This window comes from Hyla sarda, unplaced genomic scaffold (assembly GCF_029499605.1).
Source record: "Hyla sarda isolate aHylSar1 unplaced genomic scaffold, aHylSar1.hap1 scaffold_746, whole genome shotgun sequence".
Taxonomy (NCBI): Eukaryota; Metazoa; Chordata; class Amphibia; order Anura; family Hylidae; genus Hyla; species Hyla sarda.
The window spans coordinates 87,924-103,126 of record NW_026610769.1 but is presented as its reverse complement, the minus strand read 5'-3'; the positions used below and the strand labels follow the sequence as shown (position 1 = coordinate 103,126).

Here is a 15,203-nt window from a genome sequence, read left to right as displayed (position 1 = left end):
GTATATAAGGAGCATGTATGGGGTCTGGTCCATGATCTCTGTATATAAGGAGCATGTATGGGGTCTGGTCCATGATCTCTGTATATAAGGAGCATGTATGGGGTCTGGTCCATGATCTCTGTATATAAGGAGCATGTATGGGGTCTGGTCCATGATCTCTGTATATAAGAAGCATGTATGGGGTCTGGTCCATGATCTCTGTATATAAGGAGCATGTATGGGGTCTGGTCCATGATCTCTGTATATAAGAAGCATGTATGGGGTCTGGTCCATGATCTCTGTATATAAGGAGCATGTATGGGGTCTGGTCCATGATCTCTGTATATAAGGAGCATGTATGGGGTCTGGTCCATGATCTCTGTATATAAGGAGCATGTATGGGGTCTGGTCCATGATCTCTGTATATAAGGAGCATGTATGGGGTCTGGTCCATGATCTCTGTATATAAGAAGCATGTATGGGGTCTGGTCCATGATCTCTGTATATAAGGAGCATGTATGGGGTCTGGTCCATGATCTCTGTATATAAGGAGCATGTATGGGGTCTGGTCCATGATCTCTGTATATAAGGAGCATGTATGGGGTCTGGTCCATGATCTCTGTATATAAGGAGCATGTATGGGGTCTGGTCCATGATCTCTGTATATAAGAAGCATGTATGGGGTCTGGTCCATGATCTCTGTATATAAGGAGCATGTATGGGGTCTGGTCCATGATCTCTGTATATAAGAAGCATGTATGGGGTCTGGTCCATGATCTCTGTATATAAGGAGCATGTATGGGGTCTGGTCCATGATCTCTGTATATAAGAAGCATGTATGGGGTCTGATCCCTATATATAAGGAGCATGTACAGTATGGGGTCTGGTCCCTGATCTCTGTATATAAGGAGCATGTACAGTATGGGGTCTGGTCCCTGATCTCTGTATATAAGGAGCATGTACAGTATGGGGTCTGGTCCCTGATCTCTGTATATAAGGAGCATGTACAGTATGGGGTCTTGTCCCTGATCTCTGTATATAAGGAACATGTATGGGGTCTGATCCATGATCTCTGTATATAAGGAGCATGTATGGGGTCTGATCTCTGTATATAAGGAGCATATATGGGGTCTGATCTCTGTATATGAGAAGCATGTATGGGGTCTGATCCCTGATCTCTGTATATAAGGAGCATGTATGGGGTCTGATCTCTGTATATAAGAAGCATGTATGGGGTCTGATCCCTGATCTCTGTATATAATGAGCATGTATGGGGTCTGATCCCTGATCTCTGTATATAATGAGCATGTATGGGGTCTGATCCCTGATCTCTGTATATAAGGGGCAGGTATGGGGTCTGATTTGTGATCTCTGTATATAAGGTGCAGGTATGAGGTCTGATCCCTGATCTCTGTATATAAGGAGCAGGCATGAGTTCTGATCTCTGTACCTAAGGAGCAGGTAGGAGGTCTGATCTCTGTATATAAGGAGCAGGTGAGAGGTCTGATCCCCGATCTCTGTATAACCGATGGAGGTGCGATCTTTTTTTGTAGACTATATGTTGGTGATTCTGCTCCCTCACTGTATGTCAGGTTAGAGCCCAGTGTCAGGTTGGCTGTGTATAAGGAGGGGTAAGCAGGTAGTGGTTGTCCACATTACAGAGGCTCCCTCCCCCTCCCCTCCTCTTGTACACTTTTTGGGGGTGATGTATCTGCTCCCTCACTGTATGTCAGGTTAGAGCCCAGTGTCAGGTTGGCTGTGTATAAGGAGGGGTAAGCAGGTAGTGGTTGTCCACAATACAGAGGCTCCCTCCCCCTCCCCTCCTCTTGTAGACTATATAGCGGTGATGTATCTGCTCCCTCACTGTATGTCAGGTTAGAGCCCAGTGTCAGGTTGGCTGTGTATAAGGAGGGGTAAGCAGGTAGTGGTTCTCCACATTACAGAGGCTCCCTCCCCCTCCCCTCCTCTTGTACACTATATAGCGGTGATGTATCTGCTCCCTCACTGTATGTCAGGTTAGAGCCCAGTGTCAGGTTGGCTGTGTATAAGGAGGGGTAAGCAGGTAGTGGTTGTCCACATTACAGAGGCTCCCTCCCCCTCCCCTCCTCTTCTACACTATATAGCGGTGATGTATCTGCTCCCTCACTGTATGTCAGGTTAGAGCCCAGTGTCAGGTTGGCTGTGTATAAGGAGGGGTAAGCAGGTAGTGGTTGTCCACATTACAGAGGTTCCCTCCCCCTCCCCTCCTCTTGTACACTATATAGCGGTGATGTATCTGCTCCCTCACTGTATGTCAGGTTAGAGCCCAGTGTCAGGTTGGCTGTGTATAAGGAGGGGTAAGCAGGTAGTGGTTGTCCACAATACAGAGGCTCCCTCCCCTCCTCTTGTACACTATATAGCGGTGATGTATCTGCTCCCTCACTGTATGTCAGGTTAGAGCCCAGTGTCAGGTTGGCTGTGTATAAGGAGGGGTAAGCAGGTAGTGGTTGTCCACATTACAGAGGCTCCCTCCCCCTCCCCTCCTCTTGTACACTATATAGCGGTGATGTATCTGCTCCCTCACTGTATGTCAGGTTAGAGCCCAGTGTCAGGTTGGCTGTGTATAAGGAGGGGTAAGCAGGTAGTGGTTGTCCACATTACAGAGGTTCCCTCCCCCTCCCCTCCTCTTGTACACTATATAGCGGTGATGTATCTGCTCCCTCACTGTATGTCAGGTTAGAGCCCAGTGTCAGGTTGGCTGTGTATAAGGAGGGGTAAGCAGGTAGTGGTTGTCCACAATACAGAGGCTCCCTCCCCTCCTCTTGTACACTATATAGCGGTGATGTATCTGCTCCCTCACTGTATGTCAGGTTAGAGCCCAGTGTCAGGTTGGCTGTGTATAAGGAGGGGTAAGCAGGTAGTGGTTGTCCACATTACAGAGGCTCCCTCCCCCTCCCCTCCTCTTGTACACTATATAGCGGTGATGTATCTGCTCCCTCACTGTATGTCAGGTTAGAGCCCAGTGTCAGGTTGGCTGTGTATAAGGAGGGGTAAGCAGGTAGTGGTTGTCCACATTACAGAGGTTCCCTCCCCCTCCCCTCCTCTTGTACACTATATAGCGGTGATGTATCTGCTCCCTCACTGTATGTCAGGTTAGAGCCCAGTGTCAGGTTGGCTGTGTATAAGGAGGGGTAAGCAGGTAGTGGTTGTCCACAATACAGAGGCTCCCTCCCCTCCTCTTGTACACTATATAGCGGTGATGTATCTGCTCCCTCACTGTATGTCAGGTTAGAGCCCAGTGTCAGGTTGGCTGTGTATAAGGAGGGGTAAGCAGGTAGTGGTTGTCCACATTACAGAGGCTCCCTCCCCCTCCCCTCCTCTTGTACACTATATAGCGGTGATGTATCTGCTCCCTCACTGTATGTCAGGTTAGAGCCCAGTGTCAGGTTGGCTGTGTATAAGGAGGGGTAAGCAGGTAGTGGTTGTCCACATTACAGAGGTTCCCTCCCCCTCCCCTCCTCTTGTACACTATATAGCGGTGATGTATCTGCTCCCTCACTGTATGTCAGGTTAGAGCCCAGTGTCAGGTTGGCTGTGTATAAGGAGGGGTAAGCAGGTAGTGGTTGTCCACAATACAGAGGCTCCCTCCCCTCCTCTTGTACACTATATAGCGGTGATGTATCTGCTCCCTCACTGTATGTCAGGTTAGAGCCCAGTGTCAGGTTGGCTGTGTATAAGGAGGGGTAAGCAGGTAGTGGTTGTCCACATTACAGAGGCTCCCTCCCCCTCCCCTCCTCTTGTACACTATATAGCGGTGATGTATCTGCTCCCTCACTGTATGTCAGGTTAGAGCCCAGTGTCAGGTTGGCTGTGTATAAGGAGGGGTAAGCAGGTAGTGGTTGTCCACATTACAGAGGCTCCCTCCCCCTCCCCTCCTCTTGTACACTATATAGCGGTGATGTATCTGCTCCCTCACTGTATGTCAGGTTAGAGCCCAGTGTCAGGTTGGCTGTGTATAAGGAGGGGTAAGCAGGTAGTGGTTGTCCACATTACAGAGGCTCCCTCCCCCTCCCCTCCTCTTGTACACTATATAGGGGTGATGTATCTGCTCCCTCACTGTATGTCAGGTTAGAGCCCAGTGTCAGGTTGGCTGTGTATAAGGAGGGGTAAGCAGGTAGTGGTTCTCCACATTACAGAGGCTCCCTCCCCCTCCCCTCCTCTTGTACACTATATAGCGGTGATGTATCTGCTCCCTCACTGTATGTCAGGTTAGAGCCCAGTGTCAGGTTGGCTGTGTATAAGGAGGGGTAAGCAGGTAGTGGTTGTCCACATTACAGAGGTTCCCTCCCCCTCCCCTCCTCTTGTACACTATATAGCGGTGATGTATCTGCTCCCTCACTGTATGTCAGGTTAGAGCCCAGTGTCAGGTTGGCTGTGTATAAGGAGGGGTAAGCAGGTAGTGGTTGTCCACATTACAGAGGTTCCCTCCCCCTCCCCTCCTCTTGTACACTATATAGCGGTGATGTATCTGCTCCCTCACTGTATGTCAGGTTAGAGCCCAGTGTCAGGTTGGCTGTGTATAAGGAGGGGTAAGCAGGTAGTGGTTGTCCACATTACAGAGGCTCCCTCCCCCTCCCCTCCTCTTGTACACTATATAGCGGTGATGTATCTGCTCCCTCACTGTATGTCAGGTTAGAGCCCAGTGTCAGGTTGGCTGTGTATAAGGAGGGGTAAGCAGGTAGTGGTTGTCCACATTACAGAGGCTCCCTCCCCCTCCCCTCCTCGGATGCTGTGACAATGCAGCATGGGGGTGGTGCTCGCTCCCCCCCTCCTCCTGTATTCTCTGTCAGATCCCGGGCGCTCCATCCAGCAGTAACAGCATTCTCATATCAGGGCAGCGTCTTTCTGTCAGGATGGGCCCCTGTATCCTGTTGGTGGCTGTCACTGTCTGTGTGTCTGTCCCAAGCGCTCTCAGTAAGGTCAGTGTCTCTCTCTATCTCCTCCATGGCCGTCCATCCATCCATCCATCCATCCTCCATCCCTCACATCCACTCCCATCCTTCATCTTCCCCGATTGCCTTGGTGATCGCTCCCCGGTGTCTCCTTGCGTCACCCATTATTCCTTTATCTCGTCTTCATACATTTCCCTCCTAAGCTCCCGGGAGACAAGGAGTTAAGTTGCCCATTGACTATCGCAGTGTTTCCTAACCCGTGTGCCTCCAGCTGTGGCAAAACTACAACTCCCAGCATGCCCGGACAGCCGAAGGCTGTCCGGGCATTCTGGGAGTTGTAGTTTCGCCTAGTGTTGTGCGCGATTATTCGCAATGTGAATTTTTATCGCGAATATCCCAACGTCGCAAATTTGCGATATACTCGCAATTACGGATATTCAAATTTCATCCTATCACCCCTCCCTGCTTCCAGCTTGTGGTCAAGAAGGCTCCAATACTATTTACTGTGTGAGACTGGCGCGCGAATATTCGCGAATATTGATCCCTCCCTTCTTTTTAGCTTGTGGGCCAATGAGAATATCGCTGCGGAAGATCACGCGATATTCCGCGAATTTTTTGATGACTTTTCGCAAAGAGAAAAAATAAAAAGGCTGCGAATATTGCAAATATGCGATTTTCGCGAACATAGGACAAATATTCGCCCATATATTCGCGAAATATCGTAAATTTGAATATGGCCTATGCCGCTCATCACTAGTTTTGCCACAGCTGGAGGCACCCTGGTTGGGGAACACTGGACTATCATCTGATGGTCTTCATGTCTATGGTCCCTATGGGACAACCCTGAGGACTGTTCTTGGGGCTTCTTGGTACTTTGGCGCCGTACCCTCTCCCGGCTCCTTGACAAAATGTGCCCTCTAGGGCAGTGGTCTCCAACCTACGGACCTCCAGATGTTGCAAAACTACAACTCCCAGCATGCCCGGACAGCCGTTGGCTGTCCGGGCATGCTGGGAGTTGTAGTTTTGCAACAGCTGGAGACACACTGGTTGGGGAAACACTGACCTAGGCTGTCCAGGCATGCTGGGAGTTGTAGTTTTGCAATAGCTGGAGGCGCACTGGTTGGGGAAACACTGACCTAGGCTGTCCAGGCATGCTGGGAGTTGTAGTTTTGCAATAGCTGGAGGCGCACTGGTTGGGGAAACACTGACCTAGGCTGTCCAGGCATGCTGGGAGTTGTAGTTTTGCAACAGCTGGAGGGTCACTGGTTGGGGAAACACTGACCTAGGCTGTCCAGGCATGCTGGGAGTTGTAGTTTTGCAATAGCTGGAGGCGCACTGGTTGGGGAACCCCTGACCTAGGCTGTCCAGGCATGCTGGGAGTTGGAGTTTTACCACAGCTGGAGGCGCACTGGTTGGGGAAACACTGACCTAGGCTGTCCGGGCATGCTGGGAGTTGTAGTTTTGCAACAGCTGTAGGCACACTGGTTGGGGCAACACTGACCTAGGCTGTCCAGGCATGCTGGGAGTTGTAGTTTTGCAACAGCTGGAGGTGCACTGGTTGGGGAACTACTGACCTAGGCTGTCCAGGCATGCTGGGAGTTGTAGTTCTGCAACTGCTGGATGTCCGCAGTTTGGAGACCACTGCTCTAGGGTGATCTTCTGGTGGTGGCTCGTCTATGGGCATCTTTCCCGCTGTTACCAGGCGTCCTCTCCATTCATTCATCTCCATGATCCCTGCTGCACATTATTCATCTAATAAGCCCCCTTATGTGATTAGGAGACCCTGCCATATGACTCAGCCCTGCTCTGTATCCTGGCGTGTGTGTATATAGGCTATAGCGTCCCTCCGAGCCCATACCGCACTTCGTTACCTCATTACCGATAATGACATTTTCTCCTGGGGCCGCGGGGATATTAGTCACAGATACAGATATGCCAGGGATTAGTGGGTGATACCGGCTAATGAGAAGATGGGACCAATAACAGGACTGGCGATAGGCCGGGCACCTGCACATATAGGGTCCTATCACATGGTGCCCATATATACGAGGATATTCCCCAAATATATAGTACGGAATAATGAATAGATAATTCTGTGTAGTTTATTCTATGTAAATAAATGGAAAAATCCCCATAAATAATAGTCCTAGGATTACACTGTATAGAACGAACTGTATAGATCAAGTGGGGAAAAACCTGTCGTCATCTAGAGCTTTTATGTAAAAATACTACCATACAGTACTGACCTAATTCTGTATAGTGCCCATATAATCATGTTATATAGTACACAAATTATACTACCGCACAGAGACTAAATAATACCACAATACTCTCATAATATCCCCATATAGTGTCCATATAATATTGTTATATAGTTCACAAATTATACTACCACACAGAGGCTAAATAATACCAACATACAGTACTTACATAATATCCCCATATAGTGTCCATATAATATTGTTATATAGTGCACAAATTATACCACCACACAGAGGCTAAATAATACCACCATACGTACTCACATAATATCCCCATATAGCATTTATATTATATTGTTATATAGTTCACAAATTATACTACCACACAAAGCCTAAATATTACCACCATAGAGTACTCACATAATATCCCCATATATAATTTATATTATATATATTATACTGTCCATATAATACTGTTATATAGTGCACAAATGATGCTACCAAACAGAGCCTAAATAATACCCCCATACAGTACTTACATTATATTTCCATATAGTGCCCAAATAATATTGTTCTGTAGTGCACAAATAAGACCACCATACAGAGCCTAAAAAATACCAATATACAGTACTGACCTAATATCTTCACATAGTGTCCATATAAGATTGGTATATAGTGCTAAAATAACAACACCACACACATCCTAAATTATACCGCCATACAGTATTGTACAGTGTCCAGAGTACCAAAACAATACTGCCCCATAGTACATTTATATGCAGCGCTTACATAACAGCGTCATGCAATGTTTGCATTAGAGTGCCCATATTATACCACTATATAGTGCACAAGTAATGCCACCATAGAATACCAAACAGTGCTCAAAGTCATATTCCTATCTCAGCTCGTTATGTCCTATCCCTCCACCCCCCTCTCCGATCCTGAGAACACAACATAGTCGTCCTGGGAGTGAACTGAGCGCATCCACCGCACCTGCGCAGTTGCCGCTCTATTAATTCTCTATGGGGCAGTAGAATATTTCCAGGCACTGAACTTGGGAAAGTTTGGCAGCCCCATAGAGAATGAATGGTGCGGTGGATGCACTTGCGCTCTATTAATTCTGGGGACAATTATATTGCGTTCTCAGGATCGGAGGGGGGGGGGTTGGGGTATCCCAGCAGTCGGATGGATAGGGGATAACAAGCTGAGATGGGAATACCACTTTAAATAATAATGTTTTACGGTGTTCCCATAAATGTCACACAGTACCCAGAATACTATGTGGTATTAACAATTGTCCTATATAGTCCCCGAAATTATATTGTTAGTGTTTCCCAACCAGTGTGCCTCCAGCTGCTGCAAAACTACAACTCCCAGCAGTATTTCCCAAGCAAGGTGCCTCCAACTGTTGCAAAACTTCAGCTCCCAGCAGTTTTTCCCAACCAAGGTCCCTCCAGCTGTTGCAAAACTACAACTCCCAGCATGCCCGGACAGCCGCTGGCTGTCCGGGCATGCTGGGAGTTGTAGTTTTGCAACAGCTGGAGGCACCCTGGTTGGGAAAACCACTGCTTTGAGCATTGTTGGTCTCCCATCCACTGCCCAGACCATGATATTTGCTGCTTAGCTTGCTGGAAGTTGTAGTTTTGCAACAGCTGGAGGCACCCTGGTCAGGAAACAATGGTGTAGGGTAACATGTTGGGAGTTGTAGTTTTGCAACAGCTGGAGGCACACTGGTTGGGAAAAACAGCTATATAATCCCCCAAATAATATTGTTAGTGTTTCCCAACCAGTGTGCTTCCAGCTGCTGCAAAACTACAACTCCCAGCAGTATTTCCCAACCAACGTGCCTCCAGCTGCTGCAAAACTACAACTCCCAGCAATATTTCCCAACCAACGTGCCTCCAGCTGCTGCAAAACTCCAACTCCCAGCAGTATTTCCCAAGCAAGGTGCCTCCAGCTGTTGCACAACTACAACTCGCAGCAGTATTTCCCAAGCAAGGTGCTTCCAGCTGTTGCAAAACTACAACTCCCAGCAGTTTTTCCCAACCAAGGTGCCTCCAGCTGTTGCAAAACTACAACTCCCAGCATGCCCGGACAGCCAATGGCCTGGTTGGGAAAACCACTGCTCTGAGCATTGTTGGTCTCCCATCCACTGCCCAGACCATGATATTTTCTGCTTAGCATGCTGGGAGTTGTAGTTTTGGAACAGCCGGAGGCACCCTGGTCAGGAAACAATAGTGTGGGGTAACATGTTGGGAGTTGTATTTTTGCAGCAGCTGGAGGTACACTGGTTAAGAAACCCTGCTCAATATGGAAAGTTTACAATGAGCCACTAAAGCAATGAAGACCCTGGGACAACTACTCCCACTATCCAAGCTGAGATTCCTCCCTGACGATCTTACTTCTAGCACAATATTGTTATCTTGGATTGTGAAGGGAGTAGGCTTCTGCCAGACACCTCTGGCGACAACTTACCCCCTATAGGAACAAAGGATCGGCCATGTTGAAATCTGACAGCCTGATCCTTCTCTCTGTTGGCACACCCCCATATCCTGCCCCTGAGTCAGTATGGGCACCTCTGGCGTACAATCATGGCGTGGCACAGTGTCCACGTCGATGTCTATTCGGATTGCAAGCTCTTCGGAGCAGTAACCCGAGTCCTGGTCTTTGTCCATGTCCTGTAATTGTCCTAATCTTATCACGTCCTTCAATACCGAACGCTAAACACATTTCTATCGATGGAATAGCTGGGAGCCTGGAAGGCAGAGACACTCACTTACAGCTCTTTCCTTTATTACCCATCAGCCTCTTGGTGTATTAACCCACGATGACCTTGGAGTTGCTCGAAGGTTGAGGAGAAGCCTTCCCTACGAGGCCGACATGTCCTACATGCCCTCAGAACCTGTGCGCAACGAGCCTCTGTACCCCGACCTAAGTCAAGCGATGCTCGCCAGGTTGGCCGCCTACCCTCAGGAGGAACTTCTGGCCCGAGCCTTGGAGAGGATGGGCAACCCCCGAAGAGTCGAACCCACTCGCGATAGTCCATCCCTCCAGCAGTTGGTAGAAGAAGGTCAGAGGAGAGATAAGGAGACCATGTATCTGGCCAACCTCCTGCACCTGTGGAACCAAATCAACCAGGGTAAAGCTTACGTTGACCAACTTCAGGGTTTTCCGGGTCCCGTCCCATCGGACATAGTGGAATATCAGAGGCCGTACCAAGACTACGATGATACGGGGGTGGTGACCAGCAGGGTAAGACCACAGATGTCGCGAAACCAGATGGCACAAGCACTGCAGAGTCATTACAGGCAGAACCGGGGGTTTGAAGGTCACCTCCAGCCAGAAGAGACCAACGAGGATGGATATCCCATCGACGAAGACATGCTAAGGTAGGATTATGTGTAAAAAACAGCAGTACCATCTGATTGGTCACCATGGGCAATGCCGGGGGGGGGGGGCTAACATGAGTGTCTTGTGATGGTTTCACCGAGATGGGGACAGTGAAGTAATTGCCTGTCCAGTGGAGAGCAAAGTAAGCTACACCCCTGGAAAGTTCAAGTGGGGAGGAAGTTGGGTTTTGGGTTCCCTCAACTGGCCATAGACATAGTATAGTGGTCTTCAAACTGTGGCCCTAAAGATTTTGCAAAACTACAACTACCAGCATGCCCGGACAGCCGTTGGCTGTCCGGGCACGCTGGAAGTTGTAGTTTTGCAACAACAGATGAGTGTTGGAGGTGGTGACCTGTACATAAGTTGTTCGCTAGTCGCTCTAGGCAACCGCCTAACTCACCTAAAAGTGGTGCCGGCCCTGGACCTGTCACCACACATCTGATACAATTGGCAGGGGCCACTTGTAATGAGAGAAACATCAGATGACAGAGTATTGATACACTATTCATATTATGTCCAATGCATTCACAGGTACCTCGTAACCCGTGTCCTGTCTGCAATGAACGAAGCCGAAATGTTCCAGCGTCTGCCGCCAAGTCCCTCCCGGCGCATGCGGCGCTCGTTGGAAGATGACCGCGACGAAGACACCCCGGCCAACCTGCTGCGTGTCAAACGTCTGGACACTGATAACGTCGTCCCTGACTTTACCTCCAATGGGCTGCTCCACAGGAAGCGGAGCGAGAGCGACCTCAATATTCAGAGCCGACCCCAACACTTTACTGATCAGAGGGTCACAGAGCAACTGCTGAAGTATTTCCCCGAGTAGTAATCCGCATAACCGTCCACATCATACTCATACAACTCACAAGTTCCTCACAAGACACAACATCCATAACTGTATCTGTCCACTCATCTGTCCATCCATCCGAAAACTGCCAGTCGGACACTGTGACCTCTTAGTCATTGGCCAGTCTACGTACCGTAAGGTCACCCGTAGACCAAATTTGTTGACATCTGCATTATTTGATACTAGGATCAATATCTGATGTCTTCTTGGCCAACGGAACCTGTAAAGCTGTCATACTTGTAAGATTATCCCAAAATGTCATACTTAGCCTATTCCCCCCCCCCCCCCCCCATTACCATTTGGCTAACCCTAGCAGTTACCATCACCCCAATCCCTCCTATTACCATTTGGCTTGTCTTAAAGGAGCTCTCCGGTGGAAATGAACTGGTGCCAGATTTGTAAATTACTTCTATTAAAAAATATTTGTCCTTCCAGTACTTATTAGCAGCTGTATGCTACAGAGGAAATTCTTTTTGTGAATTTCTTTTTTGTCTTGTCCACAGTGCTCTCTGCTGACACCTCTGTCCGTGTCAGGAACTGTCCAGAGTAGCATAGGTTTGCTATGAGGATTTTCTCCTGCTCTGGACAGTTCCTGATACTGGCATCAGGTGTCAGCAGAGAGCACTGTGGACAAGACAAAAAAGAAATTCATACAGTTGCTAAAAAGTACTGGAAGGGTAAAGATTTTACAAGTCATTTACAAATCTGTTTAACTTTCTGGCACCAGTTGATTTAAAAAAAAAAATGTTTTCCACCGGAGTACCCCTTTAATGCATATGGTAACCCTAATGGAAGAGGCTGGGGTCTGTCCTACTACTGGTCAATGGGGGTGCAACCAGATGGGCCATGAAATTAAACATGGCTGTCCTAATTCCCCCCGATCCACCTGCTCATATGCCCCAATGATAAGAACTCATGACATCTCTATATTAAATATGGCCGACTCTAGGTGGACCTTCTACGTGGTACCTTCCAGCAGAACCCTTGTACATGTAATTTGCTTGTCCTATATATAACTGGACAGAATGACCACTATGGGGTCACAGCTTGTCCGCTGTACAGTATCGGGCCTGTCAATCACTCAGCATAGACCTTGCAGAATGTAAGACTTTCCCCACCTAATAAAGATGGCAAGAATACTAGTCAACGCTCATGTGGGCCATCCATCCCGAGCAGCCACCACAATGGCACATAAAAAGCCGGTGCCATTCTAGATTTTCTGTGAGATGCTAACTCAAACCCAATGATCCCTAGGGATGGATAGCCCACCTGCCCAAGAAGCCTATGCTGTCTTATATTGTCTGGTCCTACATCTACTCAGATCCTCTCTCCGTCCCAGAGAAGATGAATGTAAGAAACCAATGAAATATTTGCACCTTAATCTAATAGTTTACACATATCAACACCTGATAAATCAACTAAAAAGCTGCTACGGGGGGTTCCATTCCTCCCTTGACATATCTGTCCTTACAGTACCAGCATAAAATGGGCCTTATGGATCAAAACCATCTGCAGGGCAAAGTACCCTTGGTGCCCATAGCACCTGATGAGAACTCAGCTTTTATTTTGTAACAATGAAAAGCGGCCTCTGATTGGTCACTATGGACATCACCAACCTTTATGGTACACAAGGCCCGTTGTCTTCAGAATGTCCCTTCTCCCATATACACAACACTGATCCAAATCCTACAAGACCCATATCTATAACTTTACATACCTGACCCTGCCGTGTCCCCCATCCATGGTCATCCTGCTCTGTGTCCCAGTTTTTAATGTGCGTTATTTTTCTATCCTCGCTTACCGCATAGATGTGCACTGAACAGTAAAAAGATGTCACTTATTGTATATTGCTCTGCAGGTAATTAAAATGGTATATCCATACATCCGGCTCTTCTTCCTTTGTTTATATGTTTATATCTTATGCCATATATCAAGGAGATTCTGATAAGTGGCGCCCTGACAAACTATATAAGACGCCCCCTAATCTGAGGCATGGGAATCACAAGTAGCAAATGTCACCCCCCTTATTACACACCAAATAAATACAGACCCCAGACTAGTCCCCTATATAGACGCCAGACCATATCCAGTAAATGAAAGACCCCTTACCCCTAACTACAGACCCGATCCCTAAACAAATATGGGTCACAAACCAGGCCCTATAAACTAATACAGAGCCTAATCAGGACCCATAAACTAATACAGAGCCTAACCAGGCTGCCTAATTTAATACAGACACAAACCAGACCCCATAAAATAATACTGACCCAAACCTGGCCTCTTAAACTAATATAGGCCCAAACCAGTACCCATAAACTAATAAAGGCTCCTACCAGGCCCCCCAAACTAATACAGACCCAAAAAAAGTAACCATAAACTAAAACAGGCTCAATCCAGGCCCCCTAAACGAATACAGACCCAAACCAGGTCCATAAACTAATACAAACTCACAACAGGCCCCTAAACTAATACAGACCCAAACCAGGTCCCCTAAACTAATACAGACCCTAACCAAGTCCATAAACTAATACAAACTCATAACAGGCCCCTAAACTAATACAGACCCAAACCAGGACCCATAAACTAAAACAGGCTCAAACCAGGCCCACTGAACTAATACAAACTCACAACAGGCCACCTAAACTAATACAGAGCCTAACCAGGCTGCCTAATTTAATACAGACACAAATCAGACCCCATAAAATAATACTGACCCAAACCTGGCCTCTTAAACTAATATAGGCCCAAACCAGGTCCCCTAAACGAATACAGACCCAAAAAAGTACCCATAAATTAAAACAGGCTCAATCCAGGCCCCTTAAACGAATACAGACCCAAACCAGGTCCATAAACTAATACAAACTCACAACAGGCCCCTAAACTAATACAGACCCAAACAAGGACCCATAAACTAAAACAGGCTCAAACCAGGCCCCCTAAACTAATACAGACCCTAACCAGGTCCATAAACTAATACAGACCCTAACCAGGCCCCCTAAATTAATACAGACCCAAACCAAGACCCATAAACAAATACTGACCCAAACCAAGACCCATAAACTAATACAGACCCTAACCAGGCCCCCTAAACTAATACAGACCCTAACCAGACCCTAACCAGGCCCCCTAAACTAATACAGACCCTAACCAGGCCCCCTAAACTAATACAGACCCAAACCAGGCCCCATAAACTAATACTAACCCAATCAAGACCCATAAACTAATACCGACCCAAACCAAGACCCATAAACTAATACAGACCCTAAGCAGGCCCCCTAAACTAATACAGACCCAAACCATGCCCCCTAAACAAATACAGACCCAAACCAGGCCCCTAAACTAATACAGACCCAAACCAGGTCCATAAACTAATACAGACCCTAACCAGGTCCATAAACTAATACAGACCCAAACCAGGCCCCTAAACTAATACAGACCCTAACCAGGCCCCCTAAACCTAATACAAACCCAAATCAGGCCCCCTAAATTATATTTACTATATATTTTCATCCCATAGAGATAGCAACAATATACAGATCTGGGTGGGGAGGGGTCTGTGAGCTAGCAGGAGCGATTTAATAGGTACTGATGTCATCCTGTAGACTTGACTTCCTTTGGACTCATTAAGCCGTGTAACTAGTGATCACATGACCCCATTACAGTAATAAAACATAAGGATGCCGCTGTGCTGGAATGAAACAGATAGAGCTGCATGACTAGCGATAGTGAGTAATGTGGGCAAAGAAAATCCCCCAAAAACTGAAGTGTTTCTTTAAAGGAGGCTCCACTAAAACTGAGTTGCCTGGTTGCTAGGGAAGCTGCATGTCCTTAGCAACCAGATTGTCTCCCATTATT

The 15,203-nt window shown here is 47.5% G+C and overlaps 1 protein-coding gene across 1 annotated transcript; it reads left to right on the top strand.

Annotated features, from left to right (window-relative positions):
* The first annotated feature begins 4,698 nt into the window (after positions 1–4,698).
* On the top strand, positions 4,699–13,229 carry LOC130345151 (uncharacterized). Its single transcript, XM_056554478.1, has 3 exons — positions 4,699–4,937; positions 9,917–10,500; positions 11,033–13,229. The coding sequence occupies exons 1-3, from the start codon at positions 4,872–4,874 to the stop codon at positions 11,325–11,327; spliced, it is 945 nt and encodes a 314-aa protein (XP_056410453.1). The 5' UTR covers positions 4,699–4,871; the 3' UTR covers positions 11,328–13,229.
* Positions 13,230–15,203: the final 1,974 nt, after the last annotated feature.

What these genes read in the sequence shown, in the direction of transcription:
- LOC130345151 (XM_056554478.1), top strand. Translation starts at nt 4,872, where the DNA reads ATGGGCCCCTGTATCCTGTTGGTGGCTGTCACTGTCTGTGTGTCTGTC. An exon ending in TCCCAAGCGCTCTCAGTAAG is followed by an intron (nt 4,938 to 9,916) that starts GTCAGTGTCTCT and finishes ATTACCCATCAG; the next exon opens with CCTCTTGGTGTATTAACCCA. An exon ending in ATCGACGAAGACATGCTAAG is followed by an intron (nt 10,501 to 11,032) that starts GTAGGATTATGT and finishes ATGCATTCACAG; the next exon opens with GTACCTCGTAACCCGTGTCC.